This window comes from Tarenaya hassleriana, unplaced genomic scaffold (assembly GCF_000463585.1).
Source record: "Tarenaya hassleriana unplaced genomic scaffold, ASM46358v1 Cleome9, whole genome shotgun sequence".
NCBI lineage: Eukaryota > Viridiplantae > Streptophyta > Magnoliopsida > Brassicales > Cleomaceae > Tarenaya > Tarenaya hassleriana.
The window spans coordinates 3,278,379-3,304,965 of NW_010971389.1; the positions used below are offsets into that span (position 1 = coordinate 3,278,379).

At 41.8% G+C, this 26,587-nt stretch overlaps 8 protein-coding genes across 18 annotated transcripts in view; 4 read left to right on the forward strand and 4 right to left on the reverse strand.

Annotated features, from left to right (window-relative positions):
- Positions 1-547: 547 nt before the first annotated feature.
- On the forward strand, positions 548-2,799 carry LOC104804169 (protein CURVATURE THYLAKOID 1D, chloroplastic). Its single transcript, XM_010528362.1, has 5 exons — positions 548-771; positions 1,079-1,305; positions 2,075-2,182; positions 2,284-2,355; positions 2,459-2,799. The coding sequence occupies exons 1-5, from the start codon at positions 621-623 to the stop codon at positions 2,531-2,533; spliced, it is 633 nt and encodes a 210-aa protein (XP_010526664.1). The 5' UTR covers positions 548-620; the 3' UTR covers positions 2,534-2,799.
- Positions 2,800-2,930: 131 nt separating this feature from the next.
- On the reverse strand, positions 2,931-4,392 carry LOC104804167 (mitochondrial uncoupling protein 5-like). The gene is made up of 2 exons (XM_010528361.2): positions 4,220-4,392; positions 2,931-4,104 (listed from the first exon to the last, which is right to left on the reverse strand). Exon 2 carries the CDS (start codon positions 4,056-4,058, stop codon positions 3,099-3,101), a length of 960 nt encoding a protein of 319 aa, XP_010526663.1. The 5' UTR covers positions 4,059-4,104; positions 4,220-4,392; the 3' UTR covers positions 2,931-3,098.
- Positions 4,393-6,073: 1,681 nt separating this feature from the next.
- LOC104804173 (IMPACT family member in pol 5'region) lies at positions 6,074-7,716 on the forward strand. 2 transcript variants are annotated; one of them, XM_010528367.2, is made up of 6 exons: positions 6,074-6,512; positions 6,595-6,636; positions 6,744-6,847; positions 6,958-7,063; positions 7,212-7,265; positions 7,441-7,716. In XM_010528367.2, the coding sequence occupies exons 1-6, from the start codon at positions 6,261-6,263 to the stop codon at positions 7,597-7,599; spliced, it is 717 nt and encodes a 238-aa protein (XP_010526669.1). In that variant the 5' UTR covers positions 6,074-6,260; the 3' UTR covers positions 7,600-7,716. The 2 variants fall into 2 exon arrangements, with proteins under 2 accessions (XP_010526669.1, XP_010526668.1); XM_010528366.2 differs by having other exon boundaries at positions 6,081-6,512; positions 6,732-6,847.
- A 275-nt stretch (positions 7,717-7,991) lies between these two features.
- Positions 7,992-9,546, reverse strand: LOC104804174 (RNA-binding protein 12). Its single transcript, XM_010528368.2, has one exon. The coding sequence runs from the start codon at positions 8,837-8,839 to the stop codon at positions 8,264-8,266; it is 576 nt and encodes a 191-aa protein (XP_010526670.1). The 5' UTR covers positions 8,840-9,546; the 3' UTR covers positions 7,992-8,263.
- Positions 9,547-9,638: 92 nt separating this feature from the next.
- LOC104804176 lies at positions 9,639-12,503 on the reverse strand. 3 transcript variants are annotated; one of them, XM_010528371.1, is made up of 2 exons: positions 12,370-12,503; positions 9,639-11,416 (listed from the first exon to the last, which is right to left on the reverse strand). In XM_010528371.1, the coding sequence occupies exon 2, from the start codon at positions 11,379-11,381 to the stop codon at positions 9,801-9,803; it is 1,581 nt and encodes a 526-aa protein (XP_010526673.1). In that variant the 5' UTR covers positions 11,382-11,416; positions 12,370-12,503; the 3' UTR covers positions 9,639-9,800. The 3 variants fall into 3 exon arrangements, with proteins under 3 accessions (XP_010526673.1, XP_010526672.1, XP_010526671.1); XM_010528370.1 differs by having other exon boundaries at positions 9,639-12,286; XM_010528369.1 differs by having other exon boundaries at positions 12,051-12,503.
- A 1,163-nt stretch (positions 12,504-13,666) lies between these two features.
- On the forward strand, positions 13,667-17,510 carry LOC104804177 (MADS-box protein SVP-like). The gene is made up of 9 exons (XM_010528373.1): positions 13,667-14,364; positions 15,875-15,953; positions 16,137-16,201; positions 16,343-16,442; positions 16,534-16,575; positions 16,667-16,708; positions 16,815-16,856; positions 16,970-17,118; positions 17,241-17,510. The coding sequence occupies exons 1-9, from the start codon at positions 14,183-14,185 to the stop codon at positions 17,257-17,259; spliced, it is 720 nt and encodes a 239-aa protein (XP_010526675.1). The 5' UTR covers positions 13,667-14,182; the 3' UTR covers positions 17,260-17,510.
- A 1,307-nt stretch (positions 17,511-18,817) lies between these two features.
- Positions 18,818-26,059, reverse strand: LOC104804180 (nicotinamidase 1). Of its 8 annotated transcripts, none has more exons than XM_010528383.2 (7): positions 25,471-26,021; positions 24,755-25,045; positions 23,829-23,925; positions 19,745-19,928; positions 19,522-19,655; positions 19,241-19,426; positions 18,818-19,104 (listed from the first exon to the last, which is right to left on the reverse strand). In XM_010528383.2, exons 1-7 carry the CDS (start codon positions 25,500-25,502, stop codon positions 19,024-19,026), a joined length of 1,005 nt encoding a protein of 334 aa, XP_010526685.1. In that variant the 5' UTR covers positions 25,503-26,021; the 3' UTR covers positions 18,818-19,023. The 8 variants fall into 8 exon arrangements, with proteins under 8 accessions (XP_010526685.1, XP_010526686.1, XP_010526683.1 ...); XM_010528381.1 differs by lacking the exon at positions 18,818-19,104 and adding an exon at positions 21,369-23,490 and having other exon boundaries at positions 19,287-19,426; positions 25,471-26,058; XM_010528384.2 differs by lacking the exons at positions 23,829-23,925; positions 24,755-25,045 and adding an exon at positions 20,434-20,507 and having other exon boundaries at positions 25,545-26,013.
- Positions 26,060-26,156: 97 nt separating this feature from the next.
- LOC104804179 (KH domain-containing protein HEN4) overlaps positions 26,157-26,587 on the forward strand; it is a 3,522-nt gene continuing 3,091 nt past the window's right edge. The window contains exon 1 of the mRNA XM_010528375.1: positions 26,157-26,567. Coding sequence (XP_010526677.1) covers positions 26,172-26,567 — 396 coding nt within the window. The 5' untranslated portion in view covers positions 26,157-26,171. The remainder of the gene's footprint in view (positions 26,568-26,587) is intronic.

Sequence of the window (26,587 nt, forward strand, 5' to 3'; positions counted from 1 at the left end):
GACTCATGATTGATGTAATGAAATGGCTCGCAAAATGGTCGGATGTGTTTTTAATGTGGTCACCCTGTTACTGTAACATGTGAACTGAACTCTGTGGCCTTGCTTTATAAATGGTGGGAAACATGGAACGAAACATGACGAGTTACTCGTATTATATGTATGAATCGACGACGGAAAAAAAAAGATGGGACCAAATAATAATAATAATAATAACAACAAGAATATCGAAGAAAACTTATTTTTCTGAATTCACAGGTTTGCCCCCCGACCAAATTATTTTTCTTCCTCCCCCCCCCCGGGTCGGTCAAATACAACTTGAGTATTCGACATGGCATTGACATCTAGGCGAGGAAAAGCCCAACACGATCTTAACACTGTTTCTTAAGCCCATTTCCAGAGAATCACGGAGACATAATTGGGCTTATTTGTACAAATAAATGAGCCTTGAATTGAGCCCAATAAGCTATTATAGGCTCAATAAGTAAAACCCTAGGGGCCTTCTTTGCTTATAAATGGGGAGGTCTCTCTTCATAAGCCTCTCTCCCATTTCGAAGCTCCCAGAAGAAGAAAAGCGCCGAGCTCTTTGAGCAGCTCATTTTCCCACTCGCGTCCGTTTGAAAATGGAGCTCTGCGCGTCTCAAGCTGTCGCCAATCTTCCTTCGAGAACTAACCGCCATGGACTTCTTCTCTCTGGGAACGTTGTTAATCTCCTCCGATACAGAGCCTCTATCTCTCTCGGGCTGAACATGGCGGCTCTCGATCTTCGATCCCGTACGAGTCCTGAAAAACCCTAGTTTCCACTTTTGCTTTGCTTTTTTTTTTTTTGGATGATTCGATTATTGCTTGCAATCTGTACTGTTACGTGTTGTTTGGAAGTGTGATCCTGAATGCTGGAAAAGGATATGTTCTTGTCCGGTTTGATATTTAGCGGCCACACTTCATTTTCTGTTGAAATTTTATATATTTCTTTCTTTTCTGCTTTCACTCGTTTAACCGGATCCCGTTGCATTATGGTGTTTGTTCATGGCTCCTGAGAAGGAACCTGAACATCTTATTTGGGTTGTTGTTCAATTGGAAGGCACCTTGCGTTGTACGTGTTCATTCCCAAGAGAAACAATTTCCGAAGAAGCATCAACTGGAGTCAATGAATTTGGCGTGGAGAAATGCGATGGGGCAGTTGCAGTGGAAGATGTTTCACCTGTAGAGAAAAGTGTGAGAAGCTTGCGAGTGCCCCGAGAAAGAGCTCAAGCTGAATCCTTGGAGGATGAGCAGACACAGACACTTGAGTTCTTGAACGGCGTAGAGGTAATATTCATGAGATGCCTATACTTTGTATGTTGCAGTTTTGAAGCTTTCTTGTCGTGAAGGGTGAAAAGTTTGGGGCTTTAGGCGCTTAAATTTTATTTCTTTTAGAGAAGTTTGAAGCTGTGGTGGTTGATATGGTGATGCCTTTGGTGTACTGAAAGCGTTCTTTGGATGCTTAATGAATTCTTGACAACCTTGTTGTGTTCTGCTTGCGTTTTTCCCTTTCTTGCTGAATAGTTCCACAGAATTTGTCCTGGAAGCAAGAATCTTCTGTTGCTTTTCAGACTAGTCTTATATTTGATTATTTGTACTGCCATTTTTTTCTGGTTTAAACTTTTTCATGTTATCTAACATTTCATATTAGAATTTTCCTCAGCAGTCTCATTTAAAATCTTTTAAAATTAGGAGACTTTTACTGATCTCATCTTGGCTTGCCTGTGCATATTCTGCCCATAAATTTGTTGCCGTGATGAATATAAAGATCTATTGAAGGCACTTTGGTGCTTAGTGAAACATCGACGTGATGTCGACCTGAGCGGTTACCTGAGCAACAAATTGTTCTTTTGAACACTCCTCTGTTCCATTTCTTGCCAATTGTTTTGATCCTCATTTCCTATCATTTCAAAGTCTATCCTTAGGTTTCTTGGGTTGGCAGATGCATCACCCCTATCCTATGAATCTTTTCAGTGACAGTGTTGCGTCTTTCTTGACTTCATGATGTACCGCATATTTGTCAATGTAACTGACTGAGTTGCTTTCTTTGATGTAGCTGGACTCTGAGAATACCTTTTCAATCCTGCTGCTGTGTGGGAGTGGAGCTTTGATTGCTCTGTATCTGGCATTTGCTGTTGTTGGCTCGGTGGAATCAATTCCGCTGGTGGGTACTTTTGAAACCTTAAATTTCGTTAATGATAAACTGCAGCATAGTAGTCGAATGCTATTATCCAGACAGTAACCCCATCACCATTGATGTTTCAGTTGCCAAAGTTCTTGGAAGTGGTAGGTATTGGGTACACACTTTGGTTCGCAACCCGTTACTTGTTGTTCAAGGTAGAGGGAATGTTTCCAACTCATCTCAAAAGATTTGGTTTATACGCATGTAAAGGCTTCTTATAGTAACCTTGTTTGGCTGCTAAAAAAACATGATTTGCAGAGAAACAGAGAAGAGCTTAGTACAAAAATGGAAGAAATCAAAGAGCAGGTTCTCGGTTCGGACAGTGGCAGATGATGTGTCCTTGTGGTGGCGGTGTTTCTCGTGTACAGAAATCTCTCGGACAGGTTTTAGAATTTACTTTGGTTGAGTTTCAGATTCTTGGTGAAGGAATATCTTAGACTGCAAGAAAGGTGGCATTGACAAGTATGAAGGGATATATTCAAATTCAAATCGTATTTCGTATTCGATTACCAAATCCAAAGATTATGCCAATCTTGAATCTGGAATAATGAGTTTGGTCATTACGTATCCTAAAAGGAATCAGCATCCTGCTTTTGTTATGACCTCTACAACATCGTTTTGAATTTGGTCTTCCATTGTTGTAACGAATGCTTGTGGGTATTCAAGAAGGTCGGTGCGTGATGAACAACGTGTCATGGTCTTTTGTTACATTGGAAAATTTGAAAGGGCCTAAAAGGAATCATCATCCATCCTTTCACATCTATATTGTTCCTTTCATTGAATTATCAAATTGAAAACAATAAGGTCCATTTGTATTATAATGAGAAAAACAAAACAGTGAATCTTACGATGAAGTTTTATTTCATTATCGCCGCCATCGTTTCGACCTCTACAACATTCAAAAGTCGAAGTCTTTGAGCAGCTTCCTGACCTGTTCGAGCGTCACGAACAGAACCACAGTGAACGGTCCCTGTCTCGAGATTGTCGGAATAAACCCTTTGTAAAGAGCCATCACTCCTTCCGCCTTCACCGTCTTGACCGCGCAATCCAATGCTCCGGCGTACGGCGGCGCGACCCCTGGCTCCACCTTCATGTTCATCACCCTCGTCTTTATCACATCCACCGGGTTAGACGCCACCGCCGCCACGAATCCGGCCGCGAAACTCGCCACCACGTGGGTCCCCAGCCCGTCCTTCATCAGCCCTTTTGCCAGGATCGTCTCCTTCGCTTGATCGTACGACGCCAGCTGCGACGCCGTCACCAGCATCGCTCTGTTCACCGTCAGCGACGACCCCCTCCACAGCGCCGTCACGCCCTCGCGGCGGACCATCTGCGAGATCGCGTCGGCCACGCTCTTGTAGTTGCGGCGCTGGGCCGGTGGGAGACGCCCGTCGGCCTGCATTCGGACCATCGCTACGTCGGCGGGGTTCCCTACGGCTGCACCGATGGCTCCGGCGATGAGACCAGCGGTGAGTTTTAGGGTCAGGGGCATGGTTCTGGTCTCTGGGTCGGTCCACTTCTGCTTGAGGATGTCGTAGAGGCCCATACGGGTCGTGGAGTAGAGCGTCTGCCGGAGAACGGTGGCGGAGATGCCGGAGAACAGAGCGGCGACGCCCTCGTTCTGGATGATACGGGCTCCGACGGCGATCGGACCCACGCGAGGCGGTGGCGCGTGGACGGCGGAGGAGGAGACGTTGTTCTGAAATGCAAGAGCTGGTCGGAGATTTCTCTGAACCGCCGAGTTCGGAGCGGACTCGCCCTGAAGTTGCATTCGGACCTTGATGAGGTCAAGCGGGTGGGTCGAGCAACCCGCCACGATCGAAGCGACTCCTCCTTCGGCAAAACCCTTTAGACCCATCTTCTCGGAAAAAATGGCGGAACCAGAGAAGAGTTAACCTTTTGTTCTGTTTCCGGGAAAATCGGAGAGAAAAATCAACGAGTCAGAAAAAAAATGGGAAGAAGAAGAAATACGGGGTTAGGTAATTCAGAGAGCCCAGTTGGAATTAGGAATCATCTCACTGGAAACTAGGAGATGAGAGTGGAGGCCGAAGGCGACAGAAGAAGAATGAGGCACAGAGGTCCTTTGAGACATATGCCGCTCAGACAGAGCTTTTTGTTGTCCGGTTTTTTTTTTCCAGAGAGAGAAGATTTATGTGGGTTGAAGATGACGAGGTGGAGAAGAGGGAGACGAAGAGAATATATATATATATATATATATATATAGCAGACGACGTAAACGCGGAGTCTGGTATTCGTTAATTTACGCCAAAGAATCAGAAACACTTTTTCCTATTGTTTTCTGAAAATTTTAATTTTACTTTTCTTTGCAATTTCATTTATTATAATGTTTCCGGCTCTTGTACGCGTGGACTGGGCCCCTATTTTTACCCCTTTTCCAGCAATTTCTATATTCGAAATATTTCGCGATATATACGCATATATTCTTTTTGTACAGTTTCCAAAAAAAAAACCTCATAATAAATGTAGTATTTTTTTTTTTTTTTATGTTATTCAGTTTGTGTTGTCCAAGTAATTGTCGTTTTATGCTGTGTAATTTATACGTTACTTTAACCAAATTTATGTCATTACATATTTTTATTTCCTTTTTCTAATTCGAAGAAATTGCCAACAAAACAAATCATCTTTAATTGGGAAGTTAACTTCTTGGATATGCCAACCATTATAAAATTTTAAATTTAAAACTTTTCCTTTTTCTCCGAGTGTTGCAATTTTGTAATCCTCGAGATATATACCATATAATTTTATTTATTATTTTTTCCTAACGATATAGTTGTTCATTGCAAACCAATATGATAAGCTCATTATATTCTTTTTTAGTAAAAAGGTACAATGCACAATCGGTCTCTCATAGAGTGTTTGTATGATGTGAGTTATATCTAAAAAAAATATTTGGTGTTCTTTAAGTAATTTGATTATATGTATACATATATAATAGTAGCCCGAGGTTTCAACTATTTTTAAAAAGTAATATTTGGGGAGCGTGAATTATATTTTTAATTTCGTTTAGTAAATTTGTACAGTAATATTAAAAGAAAATAACTTGTAAGGAAAATGAGGGGTTGGGGATGGATCATGGATGCCTACTTAATTGTATATTTTTTATACTCATAAATGACAATTCATATATATATATATATATATTATCTAATTAATAACACTTACATATTTATTATATATATATATATATATATATAACAGAAAAAAAACAATATTGTTTTTTGTGTTGCTAACACGGATAATGTGCGTCACGAAAAGATAGCTGTCCATTTGCAAAAGTCAGCGATAATCACATGTATTGTTGCAAGTGATTAAGATTAACCAACTTGTTTATTACAAAAAATATATATAATTGTCCGAATCAACTTATATAGGACTAATCCCGATCATAACGTTTTTAATAGTTAATTGAATCTGCGTCTGTTCAGTAGGGCCAAGTGCCAAGAGTCCGAGAGCTGACTTGTCCCGTTCCCGCCAAATTGAGCCGTTTTCCGGTCGTCAGGGCAATCGACACGTGTCGATATCTCCCAATATGTAGGAGTCGTCGACCGTCTGAAGCTGCCTAGTTACGTAGTAGATTCGATGTGTACATCTTCTTAATTTCCCCTCAAAATAAATGATATTTATATTCGTTTATAATTTCCACCCCATAATAAATAATCTTGTAAATTTAAACAGTTTTAAAAGGAATATTTAGGTCTCTTGTTTGGTAAATAGATCGATATTTAGGTATTTCAGTTCAGGCTTGTAATATTTGTATAGTTTTGAAATCGTGACATTTTCAAGATTTTGATATATGTCAGAAATATTTTCCCTAGATATGTGAATATATCGACATATTTTGAGAATCCCTAAATTCTAAATACGTATTAAATAAAAATATTCAATTTTGTGAATGATAATACTGTAGATTTTTGTGGGCCGGATCAACGAAAAGCCCAAATTACCAAATTGGGCTTTTAAAAACCCACGAACGATCTAAAATCCAATCTAAAGCTACCGAAAAGAAAGGCAAAGGAGAATCCAACGATCCTTCTCTCAAATGCCGGTAACCATTTCGATAGCCTCCACCACCGTCGCCGTCATTCTCCGCCGCCGGAGCTCCGCCTCGTTTCTCTCTACAGTTGCTTCCGTCAAGAAAACCATGGCGTCGACGTCTTCCTCCGCATCTGGTGGGGAGTTCACGACCATAAAAGAAGTTGTAAACTTCGAGAAAGAGATTAAGAAGAGCAAGTTCATCGCCATCGCAGGTCCCATCTCCAACGAACAGTCCGCTCAATCGTTCCTCTCCCAGGTTCTTCTCCTTTTGCACAAATGGTATTTCGATTTTTTTTGCAAGATAGCTCTGATCCGTGTGCTGGACGGTGTATCGTCAGGTTCGTGATCCCCGCGCCACTCACAATTGCTGGGCTTACAAGGTAGGTATCATATGTGCATTCATCTGCCCTATCTGGAATTAAAGGTTTGATTTTTGAATTCTGGGTATTTTGTCTTGCTGATGGGTCTGGTTTAGGTTGGCGATCAGTATCGTTCTAGCGACGATGGTGAGCCATCGGGTACCGCAGGAAAGCCGATTCACTCTGCAATTGTGTCATCGGGATTAGACAGAGTTATGGTTGTTGTCATTAGGTGAGATTGAATGTTCATGCTCATTGATTCATTGTTTCTGAATAATATATGTATCTCCCTGGATTTTGATGTGATTGAAAGTAGATGCTGCTTGGAAATTGAGTTTTCAGGTTCTTTGGAGGCATAAAACTTGGCACTGGTGGTCTTGTTAGAGCATATGGTGGGGTTGCATCAGAATGCCTGAAAAATGCTCCGACATGCCTTGTGAAATCTAAAGTAAAAATCTCACTCTTCTGTATCCTTAATTCCGTATGTAATAAGAATACTCAGTGTATATACAAAAGGCTTCATTTTTCAGTCCAACCGGTTACGAAAGCATCCTGCTTTCTGTTGATTTTTATTTAAACTCCTGCTTATTTGGTAGGTTCGAATGGGTGTCGAGGTGCCGTTTGATCTTCTAGGCGTTCTATACAATCAGGTGATTTGCTGAACTTCTGAATATTTTTCTTTGAATCTTCGGTACTCTCAATGGTTTCCATCTCGATCTTGGCAGCAAATTTTGTTTCTGGTCCAGTCTGTTTTGACGTGATCTCGGTTTGTATGGTTTGCCTCTGCTTTATTGATCATGAATCGTGGGTCTTTATGTCTTGCAGCTCCAATCGTGTCAAGCTGATGAAATCAAGGAGGATTATGATACTGGTAAAGATGGTACTACCATGGTTACCTTCAAAGTGGATTTTGACCAGGTCGATAAATTAGAAGATGCTATCAAGTCCAATTGTAGACGAGACTTTGTGTTTTACAAACAATGACTATAGTTGCCGAAGGAATCCTTGCGTAAGTAACTTTTTCGTTTTCTATTGGAAATGTTACCATTAATCATACAAAAGTTGATTCAGAAACGATACTAAAAAAAAAGTTATTCCCCATTCTTTCGAGCTTTCTTATGCACTGTGAGCTCTTACAGTATAGACATGGTTTAGGAGATTTCTTGTAAGATCGGATCTTGAAGATAATCAGAATTCAGAAACAAGCTAGGAAATATTCTATTTCTCTTCTGTGGAAATAGACTGTTCTTATTTATATGGCAATGTAACTTTTGATTTATGTGGAAGATTCTTCTAGTTACTAGGATGGTTGGTTAAGTTGCTCATTTGATGATCACCTGCTAGCCAAGTAGTTGAAGAAGTATTGCAAAGCAGGATTGAAAAAAGCAAGCACTCAAGTAGAAAAAGCTGTATATTTTACAAGAACAACCGACTCATTGTAGCAGAAACAGCAGCAGCAACAACAACAGCAACATCAACAACATCAACATCTGTAAAGAATGGGATACATACCAGCATGTGCATAGATGCTGGATTATACACATACATATCAAAGCAAACCGACGCAAGCAAAGTGTGTAACAGCAACCTGGGAAGGGGAGAAAGGTAGGCTCTTGTGGCAGCTAAAGAGCAAAGATTGTCATTTGCTTCATTTTGAAGGAGGTGGAGAAAGGAAAGGGATGTTTGGAATGTTGAAGCCGAAGGGGAAGTTGGTGGGAAGTGTGAAGGGAATATTTGGGAAATTAGGGAAGTTGACCTGTGGGAAATTTGGGATGGTGGTCTGTGTTGGGTTGGGGAAGGAAGGTATCTGTGTGTTTGGCTGTGGCAGAGCTGGTGGCATTGGCAATGGCGGGGAAGGCAGTGACGGTGGGGTGGTTTTGGGAAGAGGTGGGAATGTTGATGGTGGAGGCTGAGCCATGGGGGTAGCTTGGAGAAGGTGACGGGCAGAGAAGCAGGGGAAGAAGCTTGTGGATGTCAGTGCAAGAACAAGCAAAGACAAGGAGTTCTTGAGTGCAGCCATGGTGATGACCTTTCGGTATGTGTCTTTTCTTACTGGGGAGCCTATTGTGGTTTGAAGCTGAAGAATATAATGCAGGGAAACTATATATTTATAGTGTAGTTTGATGAGAAAGTAGGTGGGGAAAGTTTGAAGAGCCTCTTCTTGGTGCAACTTCTCCACCATCCCTTTGCTCCGAAAGAAGATATCTCCAATAGAAGCAACCATGGCATGGACACTTAAGGCTCAAATTCAGAGCCGTTTCCTCTATTGGTCAAACCAAACCATTGAAGCATTCAATTGGGGTCACAAGAAGAACAAGTGGGTAAGAAAAAACATCAGAGGTGTACAAGTATACAAGGCAGTGATTGGACATGAGCTCAAGGAGACAGTACAAAAAAGTGAAGTATTTAGGTCTCGAAATTTTAGCTTATTCTGCTTTAATATGATGATACATTTATACAAAACTTTTGCCCGTCGTAGGAGGTCAAATGAAATCTAATCAACGAAATAATTTGATCTATGTACAACAATTTCATTACAATATATTAATATATAACTATAGATGTACATGTAGCTAAGAATACTTGTATTTGTATAACTTCTATCCACTCATTTTAAAAATTAGAATTGAACTGTCAGTCCTTCATCTTCATTTACTCATTGTGTGTTATGGCATACACTTAGTTCTTCCTCCGTCTATCATTATCTCAGCCCTGACAGTCTTTTGCCACTGTTAGATACTCTGACAGTTCTGACATAAGCAGATCATAATGAAGTGGAAACCCTACATTGGTTTGCCACTACAGCCATCATGTCTCTTTCTTTCCATCTGCAGGATCAGAGAAGAGTCGCAGAGATCATAGAGAAAACGGCACAGACGAGCTTCAAAGACAGCAATCCTAAATTACAGAACCAGAACTGAACAGTCAGTCAATCTTGGAGTGTTCATGCTAAGGAAAAGATAATCCAGTAGCCAAACGAGACTTGATTCACCTTCTCCATCTTCATTTTAAACCCGAGTCCGAGCAAAAATAAACACTAGCACTAAAGCGTGGTTTAAATGTAGCTAGTACGAGTAAAGCATAGATTCACAGAAAGATCAATGGCTAAAAAGCAACGGCCTAGCAGATTCCTAGCAATTCAAATGTTCATCAATTATGAACATTCTGTGCATTGATGTTAGATGTCAATCTAACTCAGTGATCTCTGGATCAACACCATCGCCATCATCACTCTCTAACCTTTTTTCTTCAGCTCTCTTCCTCTTCTTCATCTGCATTCTCATTCTCATCTCCATACCCTTCCTAGTATTCCACGCTGTCATTTTCACCCTCTTTCCATTCAATCTCCCCGCCACAATACCCTCTTTGCTCAAAGCTTCTTGCTTTGCCGCCTCCGATCTCAATATATTCTCGCCATTCTCGGTATCTTCCTTCCCAGCACCGTTTTCACAATCATCATTATCATCATCACTCTCTAAACTTTTTTCTTCAGCTCTCTTCCTCTTCTTCATCTGCATTCTCATTCTCATCTCCATACCCTTCCTTGTATTCCACGCTGTCATTTTCACCCTCTTCCCATTCAATTTCCCCTCCATAATACCCTCTTTGCTTAAAGCTTCTTGCTTTGCTGCCTCCGATCTCAATATATTCTCGTCATTCTCGGTATCTTCCTTCCCAGCACCGTTTTCACAATCATCATTATCATCATCACTCTCTAAACTTTTTTCTTCAGCTCTCTTCCTCTTCTTCATCTGCATTCTCATTCTCATCTCCATACCCTTCCTAGTATTCCACGCTGTCATTTTCACCCTCTTTCCATTCAATCTCCCAGCCACAATACCCCCTTTGCTCAAAGCTTCTTGCTTTGCCGCCTCCGATCTCAATATATTCTCGCCATTCTCGGTATCTTCCTTCCCATCACCGTTTTCACAATCATCATTATCATTATCATCATCACCATCACCATCACCATGATTATGATCACTCTCACTCTCATCAGAAACATCCACCACACTGTTTGTTCCACCGGCACTCGCACCGAAGAAACCGTGGGAAGGGTACCTAATTGGGAAAGCTCCCATTTGGCAGGTGTAACTCTCTACTCCATCCGCCGTTAAACTCGCCGGCAATGGACCCAGCTCCATCCCGTGAAACGCTCTCCGGCAACTCTGGCACCTGAGAGTGAGTTCCTTATATATCTTTGCATACTCATACAGGAAGAAACAGTACGGACACATTGTCCAAAAAGTCTCATCCTTTTCCTTTTCCGGTCTTCCTCCGCCGCGGCCGGCGGCGTTTGCCACATGGGTTTTCTGTTTTCCGCAATCTCCGGCAGTATTCCCCTTCAATCCTGCTTTTGCAATCTCAATATCGTATAGTTCCTTCTTCTCAGGCTTAGACAGCACCGACCACGCTTGACAAATAAAGTTCAACGCTTCCCGACTAAAAGGGAAGCTGTTCCTGCTAGGGCTTAGTAGCATCACGAGTTTCTTGAACTGGTTGAGGATCACGGGTCTGTTCTCGCAATCGGTTCGGTTCACCTGAAGGATGGAGTAAAAATCCAGGCAACCGTCGGCTATCCGACTCTCGGCGGCGAGAAGAACGTCGGCGATTGCTAGGATTTGGGCAAGGCCCGGAGAGTTAGGGTCCGATTCTCGAGCCTTTTGAGCCCAAATCCGACAGAGGGTAAACTCACGGAGGCCGAGAAGTCGGCAGCAGACATCGATCGGATCCTCGGACCCGGGTCGGGTCGAAACTCGCTCCATCGTATGGAGTATTCCTTCCGTTCAAACAACAGAGACTGCAACGAAACAGAGGCACGGCGAAGGACAAATGTTAGAAAGCCGAAAGCGTTTTCAAGCTGTTTGAATTGACGAAAACGGACACGAGATTGGAAAGAGCACGGGTGGGAAAGAGGGGTGTTTTAGTCATTGTGCATGGGGAGACTCGTCAACAGGAATTGGACATGCATTGTGAAACTTGATTTAGCTTTAAACTTCAGGATTTGGTATTGAGCTGTAATATATATAGATTTGGTGCAATCTTCTTGGGTCAATAACGGTAGGATTTGGTACTGAGCTTTAAAGAGTCAGTTTCTTCATATGGCTATCCTCCTCCATGATTTCCATTCTGAGTCCTACCCCGTGATCACTTACTATCTATTACCTTTACATAGAGTGTAAAATTAGTTCCGACCCCGAAATCCGACCCGATCCAACCCGAAAAATAGCGGAATTCGAGTCAGTTTTTCGACCCGAAAAAAATCGGACATTCGGAATCTTTCGGTGGGTACGATCAAGGATTCCATTCCTTGATCATGCCCATGATCCAGAATGTCACTCAAATGCATTGTTTTCACCTATATCACCGATTTCCATGAGTTCTGAGGCCATTAAGGACAAATGATAATATGACAAGGATGTACGACTAGTAACCTTGAATTAGCAAATTGAACGAGGGATCTGACAAGTCGTCGCTCAATGAAGGATGAAGGTGCAGAATCTGCGAATTCTCGGATTTTAATCACTCAAAGTGCATGGAGACTGAACGAAACCTTGTAGAGCGATCTCAGCTTTGCATGATGAAGCTCTGATTCGCTCCAGTTCTTAGCAGAATCGCGGAATGGAGCACGATAGCTATCCAAACCACTACCACTCCCCGAAAACCATCACTGGATTGTTCGACCTCAGTGTTCAGATTCGTACTGAGATTTTCCCAGGAACCAAACAGGGAAACAAAAGACCCGAAGAGTACCTGAAGCCGGAGAGAGTCGATTCGCCGGGAACGAAGACGAAGACCAAAACCTCGAGATGCGGAATCTGAACAAAGATCCCAGCGAATCGTGAAAACAGTCGTCTTGTGCAAGTCGCCGGAGCCATTTTCAGATCGAGCAAACCTTTCAGCGATTCAGAAGAATCAGCAGCTTCCTTACGCATAAATGGGCTTTTGTGAGCTCAAAATGAGGCCCAATAAAAAGCCCAATGGGCTTAACCAATGTCGGATTCCTTCTCAGAGTGTCAGTAGTGGATCCTGTGCGTAGCTACTGTTGGACCTAAAATAGCTAAAAGCCTAGAGCGATGTACTTGAAGCTGATAGGCCACGTGGGCAGTCAAAAAAGCTGACACGTTTGACCCAAACAGGAAGGAAGGGCACGTGCGGATCACACGGTGGGACGCGAGATATTCACGATACGATAAAATGGAGAGAGGGGGAGAGAGACGATAACAATTAATTGCAGTTTTTTGGGTGGTTTTCTTCTCGTTTCGTCTTATCTTTTGTACGGACGCTAAATCGTATCCCAATCAAATTTGTCGGATGCTGTGAACTGTAAAGCTTTGGGGGAAGCCTCTGGTGCGTCGCCTGTTCTGTTTTATTTTCTTTATTTGCACTTTGGTCCCTCTTTTCTTCTTCTTCTCCAAATTAATGCCTGTTCAAATCGGATTCTCCTTTTCTGCCCCCCCCAACAAATTCAAACCTAAGAGATTGCGTTATTGTGACGTTTCATACATTTAATTAGCCAGGCCTACGGACAAGACGAACCTTTCAGTCAATGCCCATCACTCTTTTTTCTAAGTCTTCCACCACCTGGTGGGCGATTTATTGTTATAAACTTAATTAAATGAGGCTATAATATATACTTTCAAACTTCGTCAAGAACGCATGACATTAGCCAAGCTTGTGATGGATTAATATAATCATGTTATGTTTATGATTTGTAATAGAGTATATGTCCTATTGTATACCCTTTTTTATTGCATAGTGCGTTTACTTTATAGCCCCTCGAGGCTACAAAGTTTTAACCTTTTTACAGCAAGTAAAACCACTGAGGTAACAAAGAGAGACAGGCACCTTATGCTTCCCTATAAAAAGAATTTTCCCCACCTTCTCTCTCCTTTCATTGGAGACTTTGCTCTTAAAATACACCACACATTCGGGCACGGAAACCAATAAACACATTAAACAAATATTGAATTTTAAAAAAATATCGAATAAAAAAATATAAAATTCCCCTGATAATAATATCTCATCTCTTCGCCAATCAAAGCCCTCTCATGTCCCCTTCCCCTTGACCTTGATGAAAATATTATTCCTTTGGAATTTTTTTTTTATCATCACTTTCCTTTTCCCGTCTCTTTTCCTTTGGCCAATCATTTTAAATGAGGCTTCGGTTGCTTTGATGTGGATTTCGTCGTCTGGATCTAACTCCCGGAGAGTTTCTCTCTCGTCTCTGGCTAGGGTTTTACTGTTTCCAATTCAACATAGTCTTCTTCTAAATTCAGCAAAAATATCACGTTTTACTTTCCACTTCCGTCGTCTTGTCGTTGTCTCGCATCTTTGGATCTCCCTTTTTAGCAAAATTCCCCATTTGCGTTCTGGGTTCTTCTCTCTTTCTTTAATCTTTTTTGTTTTCTCCCTCCTCCTCTCACTCTCTCGTTCGCCTGTTCCTGAACTTGATCCACCCTTGCTTGTTTAGCTCAATCGCTTAGCGTATACTGCAAACGGAGGTTTTCGTTATCTGGGTATCCGAAAGAGTAATCTAGGGTTTTTGAGAGAGGGAGAGAGAGTAATGGCGAGGGAGAAGATTCAGATCAAGAAGATCGACAACGCGACGGCGAGGCAAGTGACGTTCTCGAAGAGAAGGAGAGGGCTTTTCAAGAAGGCGGAGGAACTCTCCGTTCTCTGTGACGCTGATGTCGCTCTCATCATCTTCTCCTCCACCGGCAAGCTCTTCGAGTACTGTAGCTCCAGGTTTCTCTCTCTCTCTCTATATATATATATATATGTATACGTATATGTAGTTGCGCATGTGTTTGTAGAATTCTCAAGTTCTTTAAAGTGATTGGGGTTAGATCCAGAAGAATCGAGAAGAAAATGCTTTTGTAGAACTTACTAGAAACGTAGCATCAATCAGTTTAATTATTAGTCTCTCTCTCTCTTTAATGGACATCACACCGTTCGATACACACTCATATATATGTATATATATATATGTATATGTATATAATTTGGAAATATGTTTACATAAGCATTGTGCTTAGAACACCATGGAAAGTACTTAGTTTGACCAGGCCAAATACCACTCAAGAGATTAATCATACCAAACTAAACCTATTTATACAGTCCATAATCCCCTGAATATTCGTTATAATAAGGTCTCATTAGATACTAATCTGCATAATTATGGACGGATTTAGCATCAATTCTTGAATTTGTGTGGATATGCATATATATAAAGATTATGTGAGTATTATTTGATTATGGGGTTTGGAAGGCGACGGATAAATGGGATAACAATAAAAGGGGATTTGTGGGATTTTTTGGTTGTGTTGTTTGGACAAAGTCATAGATTTTGGATAATAGACTGTTGAGTTGAGTGGGGGAATCTAGTTAGATGGCTTATCATATCCCACAGATACGATTTTGGATTTCCCCACCCTCTGCTTGTCGGCACGCATCTCTTTCTTTCATCTTCTAGTCTCGGTCGGTCGGTCGGTCCATGCGTCCCCATCTATACAAACATATATACATATATACGCGTCTATATATGTGTGAGCTTCTTGTAATTTTTGTGATGTGATACCCTTTCTGTAATGGTTTCCACAACAATAACAACGCCAAATCATATTTAAATTGTTCAAATTTTTTCTTCCATAAAATATCGTCTATTCCCGGAATTTTCCTTTACGTGTGCTAACCAAAAACGTTATATACGTTTAGCATTTGGTGGTCTGAACGCGTTTTTATACTTGTTTTAGGATTTCATTTGGTTATACTATCCTTTTTTTTTGTTTGGTCATAATAAAACTCTATTTTATGAGATGGTTGGCGCATTATTCTATATAGTAAATGACCACGATCTAAACACCAATGGGTTCACAAGACCTTGGAGTATATGTGTGGCCATTGAAAGGAATATTATATTAAGATATGCACGTTACGTAGACATTTATTGCAATTTTTTTTTTTACAAAACTTCACGCTCTGCATATTTATAATCTTGTTATTTAGAGAGAGAAACAGCTTAAATGACAAAATCTCTTAAAAACAATAACCCATGTTTCTTCTTCATGTACATATACATATATATACACACACACACTTTGACTTGCAAATTGCTATTTATATTGTAACTTGAACCACCCGGTTACAAAAAAGAAATGAATAAATGGGTATTTGTGAGCATTCCAATGGAAAAATATCAATGCTTTGATTCGGCCAAGTAAGAAATTCAAATGGGACGTGCGTTTGCGTTGTGAAGCATGAAGGAGATGTTAGAGAGGCATAACTTACAGTCGAAGAACCTGGAGAAGCTCAATCAGCCATCTCTCGAGTTGCAGGTTTATTCCTTTCATGTGATTTTTACGACACGTCATTAGGGTTTATATGCTGTTTTTGTTTTCGAGTTTTAGTAGCTCTGATTAGGGAGATTAGATGTGTTTATATGGAAAAAACATATACATCGTACTGTGTTTAGTAGTTCTGATTATGGGCTTAAACTTAAACCAAATTGTGTTTCACAGCTGGTGGAGAACAGCGACCACTCCAGGCTGAGCAAAGAACTCGCGGAGAAGAGCCACCGGTTAAGGTTACTATCGACATTTCGTATATATATATATCGTTGGTTATGATCGTGTTCATGGCATGCATGCATGTATGTATGTATGTATGTATGTATGTCTGCATATACATGTGATGATACGTACGTATCGGTGTGATGGAACAAAAGGCAAATGAGAGGGGAGGAGCTTCAAGGTCTGAACATAGAAGATCTGCAGCAGCTGGAGAAGGCCCTTGAAGCCGGGTTGAACCGTGTGATCGAAAAGAAGGTTCTGAAACATCTCTCCTTGTCTTTTCCCCATCACGTTTTCCTCGGATCATACTCCATCGATCGTCATTATGAACTGATTTCCGTTTCAGAGCGAAAAGATTATGAACGAGATCGGTGACCTCCAAAGAAAGGTATAACATATATATATGTATATATATAGGAGCATCTCTGCATGATTATGCCATTATCTCATAACTTATCTTTTCCCTCTTCTCGTCATAGGGAATGGAACTAATGGAAGAGAACAAGCGACTCAGACAGCAAGTAATCGTCTTTCGCTTGTCTTGTGTCAGAAACCTCGTGATAGGATCGTTATATATATATATGCATACTTTGTTGTCATATTGCTTTCTCGTTGAGTTTTCTGCAGGGAATGCGACTAATGGAAGAGAACGAGCGACTCGGCCAACAAGTGCGTGTGTATATATATGTATATACATGTATATATCCCATCTGATATGATCAAGAAGTTTAGTGTTTCGATCGAGGTTCTGGTTAGTCAAGTTTCATTATATTGCGGTGTAGGTATCTAACGAGTACGAGAGATACGGTGGTGCGGAATCGAAAAACGTGGTTTACGAAGAAGGGCATTCGTCTGAATCAGTAACCAATGCCGGAAACTCGGCTGGACCTCCCGTTGACGACGAAAGCTCCGACACTTCCCTCAAGCTCGGGTATAAACGGGTTTTTAAGATTTTCTGGGTGTGATACTAGTAAGAACGTACTGATCTAAGATTTCCGAGGAATGAAATATGTATAATATATGGTTTTGGACCGTCCCTTTTTGGACTTGCAGGTTACCATACGGTGGATAAAAAGGGCATGAAACTACAAAAGAGACAGTGATGGAAACTGCAGAAGGGAGTGTATATCTGACTTTGTAATAACAGGAGACGGATATGGAAGATATGTTTTGTGACGTGTTCGTGGTTGTGTACATGTAAAAACCTCTCTCTCGGTTAGAGGGTGTTATGGTTTTCCATTTCCTTAATTAAGACCCTCATTTTTCTGTATCTGTTAACTATTCTATTATCAATTCCATGAACTTGAAAGGGGTGAAGCCAGATGATGAAGAGCTTGAAATTTCTCCAGCGAATGCTGGCTGATTCATAAAGAGATCATATATAAAAACCGGGTGATGAAGAAAAGAAGTAACTGCGATTATGCCTGAAACAGAAAGATAAAGACGAGACAATTGCCTATAATGTCGATGTAGAAGACAGAAGTCAGTCATGTCCAAGAAATAGTTCAGAGAAGCAAACTTTGTCTGAAGAAAGACAGATTCCTATCCAGTTAGTGTTTTAGGGAAGCAGGGTTTCACCCGAAGAAGTTAACACGGATTCCATTGGTGAGCCGCGAGAAGAGCAAAAGAAGAAAGAAGTTGAACCAGATTGGAAGCAGTTGTTCATGGAGGGAATGGAATAACACTTGTGATACGCCATTTCGGGCTTATGTGAGGAGAAAGAAGGCAGCGATCAGCAAAGGCCACGTGGAGGGAGGCAAGGGAGAGACAGAGAAGCAATTCGTTGGGGAAAAGATGACAGGTGGCACTGGAGAATATTCAGAATCGCAGAGCAAGGGAAGGGAAGGGCGTTAAGGGGTATTAGGGGTATTATAATTACCTACTAGGATTATAGCTCTCTGCTACTTATTCTGGAGGGCAACGGAATACGGTTGTATGGGGATTGGCACCTTTTGTGTGTATAGCCATCTCGTATATATATATGCTAGTAGTCTTTTGGGCTGGGTAGGCATTTTGTGATCTGAAAGTGCGAGGTAAAGGGGGTGAGGGAGAGTCTCACAATAATCAACTCTCATCTTGTATTGGTGTTTTTTCCGAATCAATACATTATCGGTTTATATTACAACATTGTTCTATCATTTTTGGTATCAGAGCATACCGATCCATCATGCCAAAGAACACCAACAATCAACGTTTGGATGTTTTGGAAGAAGCCCTCACTGACTACAAGGATATCGAGAAAGAGGTCGAAGGAAACTGAATCAGAACTCAAGAATGGAAATGCCTCGGACGATGATGAGATTCGGTTATTAAGGGAGAAACTGATCCTCCTGCAGAAGGGTCTCGGAGAAAGTAATGAAGGGACATGAATTCCTTTGGGTTTACAGTCTCGGAACACAGCTCCAATGTGTCCCCCTGTTGAAGAACAGTTACAGGATGAACATTGATGAACTTCTAGAGGAGAATCTCGATTTCTTGTTAAGGTTCGGCGCTGCGTTTGGTCAGATACAGAGCTTTGACACTTGGATAGAAGACCTGCAAGCCGTGATAGCTAAGCTCGACCAAAGGAGCAGATTTGAAGGAAGAAGTGAAATCGAGATTCGGGTCTTTGTGTAACGTACAGGACGAGATAACGAAAACCCTAAAAGCAACTACTGAAGATGACGATTTCTGTGTATTGTAGTTTGTTCAGAGGAAAGACAACATTATTATACTTCATTTTGATATTTTACAGAACAAGGTTTGACAAAGATTCACAAAAAAAAGAAACTCAAAACGAAACCCGGTCCCTGAACCTTTGAGATGAAGAAGCATGCGCTTGCAGTGTAGTAGTCTTTCAAGCATCAAAGGACACTTCGGACACTACCTTAGCTCCTCTTCCTCTAGCCATGTGTAGACCTACATGATGCATCAGCTCCTGACACAAGGATACACAACAAAGAATGAAGGTTCAGAATTGTATCGTTTGATGAAGCAGCTGATTATAAAAATTCAAATCTTTGTAAAGATTTCTATGGAGGAACTCATATGTGTGTATATATATATATATATACCTGAGGATGTGCTAAAGCTCCTTTGATGCCTCGAGCAACATCGTGGGGGAGATCGAAAGTTGCACAGCCGGAAGAGTACACTACCACCTCTTCAAGAGGAGGAAGAAGACCGTGGTTTCGGGCAGAGAGTGTAGAAGCCACAAAGTCGAACACACATATGTCTGTGCATATACCTACAACCAGTATCTTTGATCCAACAAACATGGGAGTTGGTTGGTGTAAGTTGAAGGTTTGTCTGAAAGCAGTGAACTTGTAACATATCATATACTCGAAATACTCACGATTTTGATCTGTTTTTCCTTCACCCAGTCCACAAACACATTGGATCCATCCTTCTCAATCGAACCTACGAATCCGTTTATGCAATCCTTTGGCCTAAGCGTGGCACAAGGCTCACTCTCAAGCCACTGCAGAGCTGATTGATTGTGTGCCGCCATGATATTGACGAACAGAGTGATTAAGAATTCAACGATAAACCAAGAGGGAGAAAAGAGGAACATTTACCAGGAACCAGTCTTGATTCGTCAGTTCCTATGATGCAGTGAGGAGGGTAAGGGGGCTCGGGAATATCAGGATGATGGCTGTCCATAAACGCGAAGATGGGCCATTTCCGAGAGCAGAACTCTCCGGCAAGTCTTGCAGATTCCTTCACCATTACAGATATCTGCTCGTTGTGTTGTGTCGGGGCCTGCAGAATCAGATTACAACCAAGAACAAGGCCAGAATCAGAAACACGACATTGGCAGAAGCGTTATCGCAAACAGATGGAAGACATGAAAGCAACGACGGCCAGTATCCGATACGTCGAACAGAACAGAACAAACAAACAAGAGCGGACAAAACCCAAAAACACCCAGGAGAACCAAACAGCGACGGAACATTATTGAATCGAAAAGGAAAAGCTCATTTTGGAAAAACTTTCTGATTTTCTGTATTTACTTTCTCCACTGTACATCCGCTTTTATACAGCAAAAAGGAATCAAAATCTAACAAATTCTATAACAGAAAAACAAATTTACAAAACAGAAAGAATAAAGGAATAAACACGTGTATTTGATTCAGGTAGCTATAACCGGACCCATTTAATCAATAGAGAACCAGTGATAACCAGCTTAACCAAATACCAAAAATATGGACTCTAATAAACATAAATGAGGCTAATTTCGCGGAAAGGAAGTGGAAAGAGATCAAACCAGATTGCCGGCGCCGACGGTACAAAAGCCATTAATAACGTCGACGATGACGAGACCGACGTTAGAGTCCCTACCCAGAAACAAAGATTCCTCGTCCAATATGGACTCTAATACTCCCCCTCAAGATGGAGAATACAAACTTCGTATTCCCATCTTGGAGGATAAGTATCGGAGATGATCAACAGTTACGGGCTTTGTCAAAATGTCGGCTAGCTGGTCAGTTGCCGAAACGTGCATAGGTCTGATGAATCCGGACTTGATATGTTGCCGCACGAAGTGACAATCAAGTTCAATGTGTTTCGTCCGCTCATGAAACACGGGATTGTTCGCTATGTGAACAGCAGACATATTGTCACAGTAAAGAGAAACAGGCTGTGGACAGAAAATACCAAGTTCGGACAGCAAAGTGTTCAACCACACCAATTCACAGCAAGTTTGAGCCATTGCTCGATATTCGGATTCTGCACTGCTTCGAGATATAGTTTGTTGCTTCTTAGATCGCCAGGAGACCAAAGAGCTACCAAGAAACACACCAAAACCAGTAACTGACCGTCGTGAATCGGGACAAGATGCCCAATCGGCATCGGTATAGGCACTAAGTCTGATATCAGATTCTGCTGAGTAAAATAGACCTTGAGCTGGATTGGTTTTAAGGTATCTTAAAACCCGAAGAGCAGCTTGTAAGTGAGCAGATCTAGGAGAGGCCATATACTGACTCAACTTAGTGACGCAGAAACTGATATCCGGACGAGTTAAACTGAGGTATATGAGCTTTCCAATCAGCTTTCTATACATCAGAGGATCATCCAATAAATCACCTGAATCAACACTTAATTTCTCCCTAGTGTCCATGGGTGTAGCAATGGGTTTGCACCCTAACATTCCAAAATTCTCAAGTAACTCCAAGGTGTATTTGCGTTGACAAATAGAAATACCTTGCTTGGAACGGGCAACTTCGAGACCAAGGAAGTAATGCAAGGGTCCCAAGTCTTTAATCTCAAAACTCGAGTGTAATGTATCCTTCAGATCCGAAATCATAGCAGCATCATTCCCTGTGATCAACAAGTCATCAACGTACACAAGAACAGCCACAAGTTGAGAACCATTGCGTTTGAGAAATAAGGAATTGTCTGACTGAACTTGCAGAAAACCAGCAGCAAGAAGAACTTGAGACAACTTTTGATTCCATTGTCTCGAGGCTTGTTTTAAGCCATATAGAGAACGTTGAAGCTTACAAACAGAAGAGGAAGAGACCTTCTCCCCCTGAAGGTCCGAGTAGCCTGGAGGAAGTTTCATATATATTTCCTCGTCAAGGTCACCATTTAAAAATGCATTACTCACGTCCATTTGGTTGATCAGCCAGTTATACTTGGCAGCTAAGGCTAACAATACTCGGACAGTGGTCATTTTGGCCACAGGACTGAAAGTTTCAGAAAAGTCCACACCCTCTAATTGAGTGTAACCCTTAGCCACTAATCTAGCCTTATGTCTCTCAATAGAACCATCAGCATTGTATTTGGTCTTGAAGACCCATTTGCAACCAACTGCATTCTTGCCATCAGGTAGAGTACAAATGGACCAAGTGTTCGTCCTAATCAGTGCTTCTAGCTCAAGTTTCATGGCCTGTCTCCAGGATTCAAATTTTGCAGCTTGGGTATAGGACTGAGGTTCGGGTGCAGTGGTAATATTGAGGGCAAAGGTTCGATATGAAGGTGATAAAAGATCATAGGTTAAACAAGCTGAAAGAGGGTAAGGGGTGACAGGATTAGGATGTGGAGTACTGTTGTGAGATATAAGGTAACAATGATAATCTGAAAGATATGCAGGGGTTTTGCTTTGGCGCTGTGGGCGAGTAACATGGGCTGAGGAGCTAGTGACAAACCCAGAAGAATCTGTTTCAGAGGATCCTAAGCTGGATATAGGATCTGTGGGAAATTCCTGTGAAACAGGGGAAAGAGCTGATGAAGATGACAAGTTTTGAGGAGAAATAGACTCATAAAAGAAAGGGGAAACAGATTGTGGAAAAGGATCTAATGCTGGCTGAGATTGAGGAAAGGACTTGAAAGGAAATGTTGTCTCGTGGAAGACTACATTCCGAGAAATAAGCACAGCATTAGAATGAAGATCCAACACCTTATATCCTTTGACACCATGTGGATAACCAAGGAAAACAGCAGACATAGCTCGAGGGTTGAACTTGTGTCTGTCCTTGGTTAAAGTTGAGACATAGCATAGACACCCGAAGACACGTAAATGTGAGTATGAAGGAGAGCAGCCAGTGAGCAGCTCAAAAGGAGTTTTGTTTTGTAGAAGGGGAGAAGGAGTTCTATTAATGAGGTATACAGATGTTAGAATACAATCTCCCCAAAAGGCTAAAGGAACATTGGACTGAAAAAGAAGAGCTCTAGCCACATTAAGAATGTGTTGATGCTTTCTTTCAACAATGGAATTTTGTTGAGGTGTATAGGGACAGGAAAACTGATGAAGGATCCCTTTCTTGGCAAACAATGACTTGAAACCAAGTTCAGGAGCATTATCAGATCTGACACACTTAATTGAAGCATTGAATTGATTTTCGACAAAAGAAACAAACTCTGGAAATTTCTGAAGAACATCACTCTTTGATTTCAGAAGATAGACCCAAGTACAACGACTGTAGTCATCTACTATGGAAAGAAAGAAGCGATGACCATCTGTAGAAATTTCAGAACAAGGGCCCCAAACATCTACATGAAGTAATTCAAAAGGAAACTTAGAGACATGAGAAGAAACTGGAAATGACAAACGCCTTTGTTTAGCTAAGGGACAGACAGGACATGAGATGGAACTAGTCTCGGATGTAGAGAACTTGAGCTCAGACGACTTGTCAATAGAATGAACACGGATGTCAGAGGGGTGTCCAAGACGGTGGTGCCAAAGATCAAAGGTGGTTGCTGAGAGAGTAGTGCAGAATTTGGAAGGCAAAGAAATTGTCGTAGAAGATGTGTGCAGCATCTCAAGGATGTAGAGATTATGAAGTTGTTTACCCTTGCCAATCATCAAGCCCCGAGTAAGGTCCTGAATGATAAAAGAGTCACGAAAAAAATGCACAGAACAAGAGGTTTGTTGGGTTAAGCAACTAACACTCAGAAGATTGTAGTGAAATGTAGGAATAAACAAAACAGATGACAAAGTGATTGAAGAAGATAAAAGAACAGTTCCAGCTTGAGTAACTTTTAAAGAAGACCCATTTGGAAGAGAAACAGAAACAACAGGAATGTCATGCACCTCAGAAAATAAGCCCAGGTTACAGCAAACATGTGTACTAGCGCCGGTGTCTAATATCCAAACAGCTGTGGGAAAGGTAATATTTGAAGGTGAAGTGGTTAAAAGGGGGTAAGTAACAAGGGAAATACCTGGAGATGGTGGGGAAGGTACTGCAAAATTTGAGTCCAAGGAGACAGAGCCCTGACCTTTGTGCTGAGAAAGCAACTGAGAGAGGAGTGAGTGTACCTGTGCCAAAGTATTTTGACCTGTATTACCATCAACCGACTGTGCCACAGCAAGGGCAGCATTAGAAGCAGAACCAACATCAACCAGATTGACCTGATTCTGAGCCTTTTCAAGGGACTGTGATTTGGGTCTAGGAGGGCCTGATCTAGAGTTCCAGTTTGGATGAGACTTATGACCAGGAGGGTAGCCATGGAGGCGAAAACAGCGGGAAACAACATGGCCAGTCATGCCACAATGAGTGCAAATAGGACGAGGTCTGTTTGAGGAGGTCGATGGATATGGGCTAGGTGATTTAGGAGGTGGGTTTGAGGAAGGAAATGAGTATGGAGAGCGGGAGGAATTTGTGGTGGTGCTGAAAGCAACAGCATCAGGAAGACACGAAACATTGAGCTTCTGTTGTTCTTCCTGAGCCACGAGGTTATAGGCTCGGGTAAGGTCAGGTAAAGGATCAGACATTAAAATCTGACGACGAGCAGCTGAAAAAGAGTCGTTCAACCTCATCAAAAACCGTACAACGCTCCTTCTTTCAAACAGAGCTGACCACTGATCAGAAATTCGGCATTTACACCCCCCACAAGTACAGCCCTTACATGAACAGACTGGTAATGGTTCAAAATGCTTCAACTCCTTCCATAAGGCATTCAGTTTCGTGAAATAGGAATTCAGATTGAGGGAACCCTGATAGAGGCTATCAATTTGATGTTGAATGCTATAGAGCTTAGAAACATTAGTCTGAAGAAAGCAGTTCTGCAAATGCATCCAGATCTCATGCGCATCTTCCATATATGAAATCAAAGTGAGAATATCAGGGTCAACAGAGTTACTTAACCAAGTGCAGACCATGGCGTTACAGCGGAGCCACGATCCTGAGTCCTCTTCATCATCAACAGGTTGCGGGATGGTGCCGAGAATAAACCCTAGTTTATTCTTGGCTAGGAGCGCCTTGCGAACAGCGCGCGACCAAACACCGTAGTTGGCCTCACCATGAAGTTTCTCTGAGACAAGGAAAACGCTGGAAGAATCCGCAGCGTGAAGAAATAACGGATCGGAATAAGGATCCCGGGAAACCAAAGGAGCAGGATTCGAAGAAGCCGAACCCTGAGAAGCGGAACCGGACTCACTGTCCGTCGGTGCCGGAGTCGACATTTAGAAAAAGAAGGGAAGAAAATCAAAAAAGAGGAAAGAAAACGAAGAACTCAGAGTGAGCAGTAGAACATTTCCTCTCTGATACCATATTGAATCGAAAAGGAAAAGCTCATTTTGGAAAAACTTTCTGATTTTCTGTATTTACTTTCTCCACTGTACATCCGCTTTTATACAGCAAAAAGGAATCAAAATCTAACAAATTCTATAACAGAAAAACAAATTTACAAAACAGAAAGAATAAAGGAATAAACACGTGTATTTGATTCAGGTAGCTATAACCGGACCCATTTAATCAATAGAGAACCAGTGATAACCAGCTTAACCAAATACCAAAAATATGGACTCTAATAAACATAAATGAGGCTAATTTCGCGGAAAGGAAGTGGAAAGAGATCAAACCAGATTGCCGGCGCCGACGGTACAAAAGCCATTAATAACGTCGACGATGACGAGACCGACGTTAGAGTCCCTACCCAGAAACAAAGATTCCTCGTCCAAAGGGATCTCCTTCTTCAAGAGATCCATGATCGTTCCTTTGAGCACCATTTCGATCCCAAACCCAGAAGAAAATCCAGAGAAAAAGAGGGGGAGATTCCTGAGCAAATACGAAGAGAATCAAGGCTTTTAAGGGCTACTTGCAGTTTCGAGAGATGGGACCGAAGAAATCCAACTGGTATTAGATCTGGGTCGTTGGGTTTCGGCCTCAGCTGCGCATCGGACGGCCCTCGGAATCGGAACACTTCAAATGAAACACGCAAAATTAGAGAGCCAATCAAAGAGAGTGCCTAAGTTTAGAGCCGAATCCTGTCTCTGTCTCGTGTGTTGTGGTTTGTCCGCGTCAACTTCGACTATGCAGAAGATGATGATGATGATGAAGAAGAAGAAGAAGAAGAAGACTGTGAAAATGAGCGTTGAATACATGTAACCAAAATTTCTCCTACTGCAAATAATATAATACAAAATTAGTAATGAAAGATTAATTTTCCTTTGTATTACAGATAAGCTTTTAGTAGATCTCGAAAAGCTATATTGTTATTTTTGAGCCTATCCGTACAACATAATGTCATTAATGGGCCTATGGATTGGCCCATTATGTCAGAATGCATCCCCAGCTTCACAGAATATTGCCCAATTTCGCACGAATTTTGAGCGAGAATTATCTTGTCCCTGCAACCAAACACCCCCACCTGATTTCTGTACACGGCGTTTGCTATTCCCGCTTCTCCGCCTGCTCCCTGTTAAAAACACCCATTCCACAGGGAGGCCTTCCAGTAGAATCTCATCCTGATAATCAAGACGCTGCCTCCGCCATGCAGAACCGCCGTCCTTCAGCCGCGAAGCGACAATCGCGGAAGATTCCGGTAATTCACGTCCTTCCTGGCCAAGTGGCCCTCCGCGTGGTCTGCCACTCCTCGGTCGTCGGCGGAATCATCGGCTTGAACGGCGCCGTCGTCTCTCAGATCCGCCGTGATACCGGCTCCAGAATCCACTGCCACCAGCCGGATAATGGGACTGT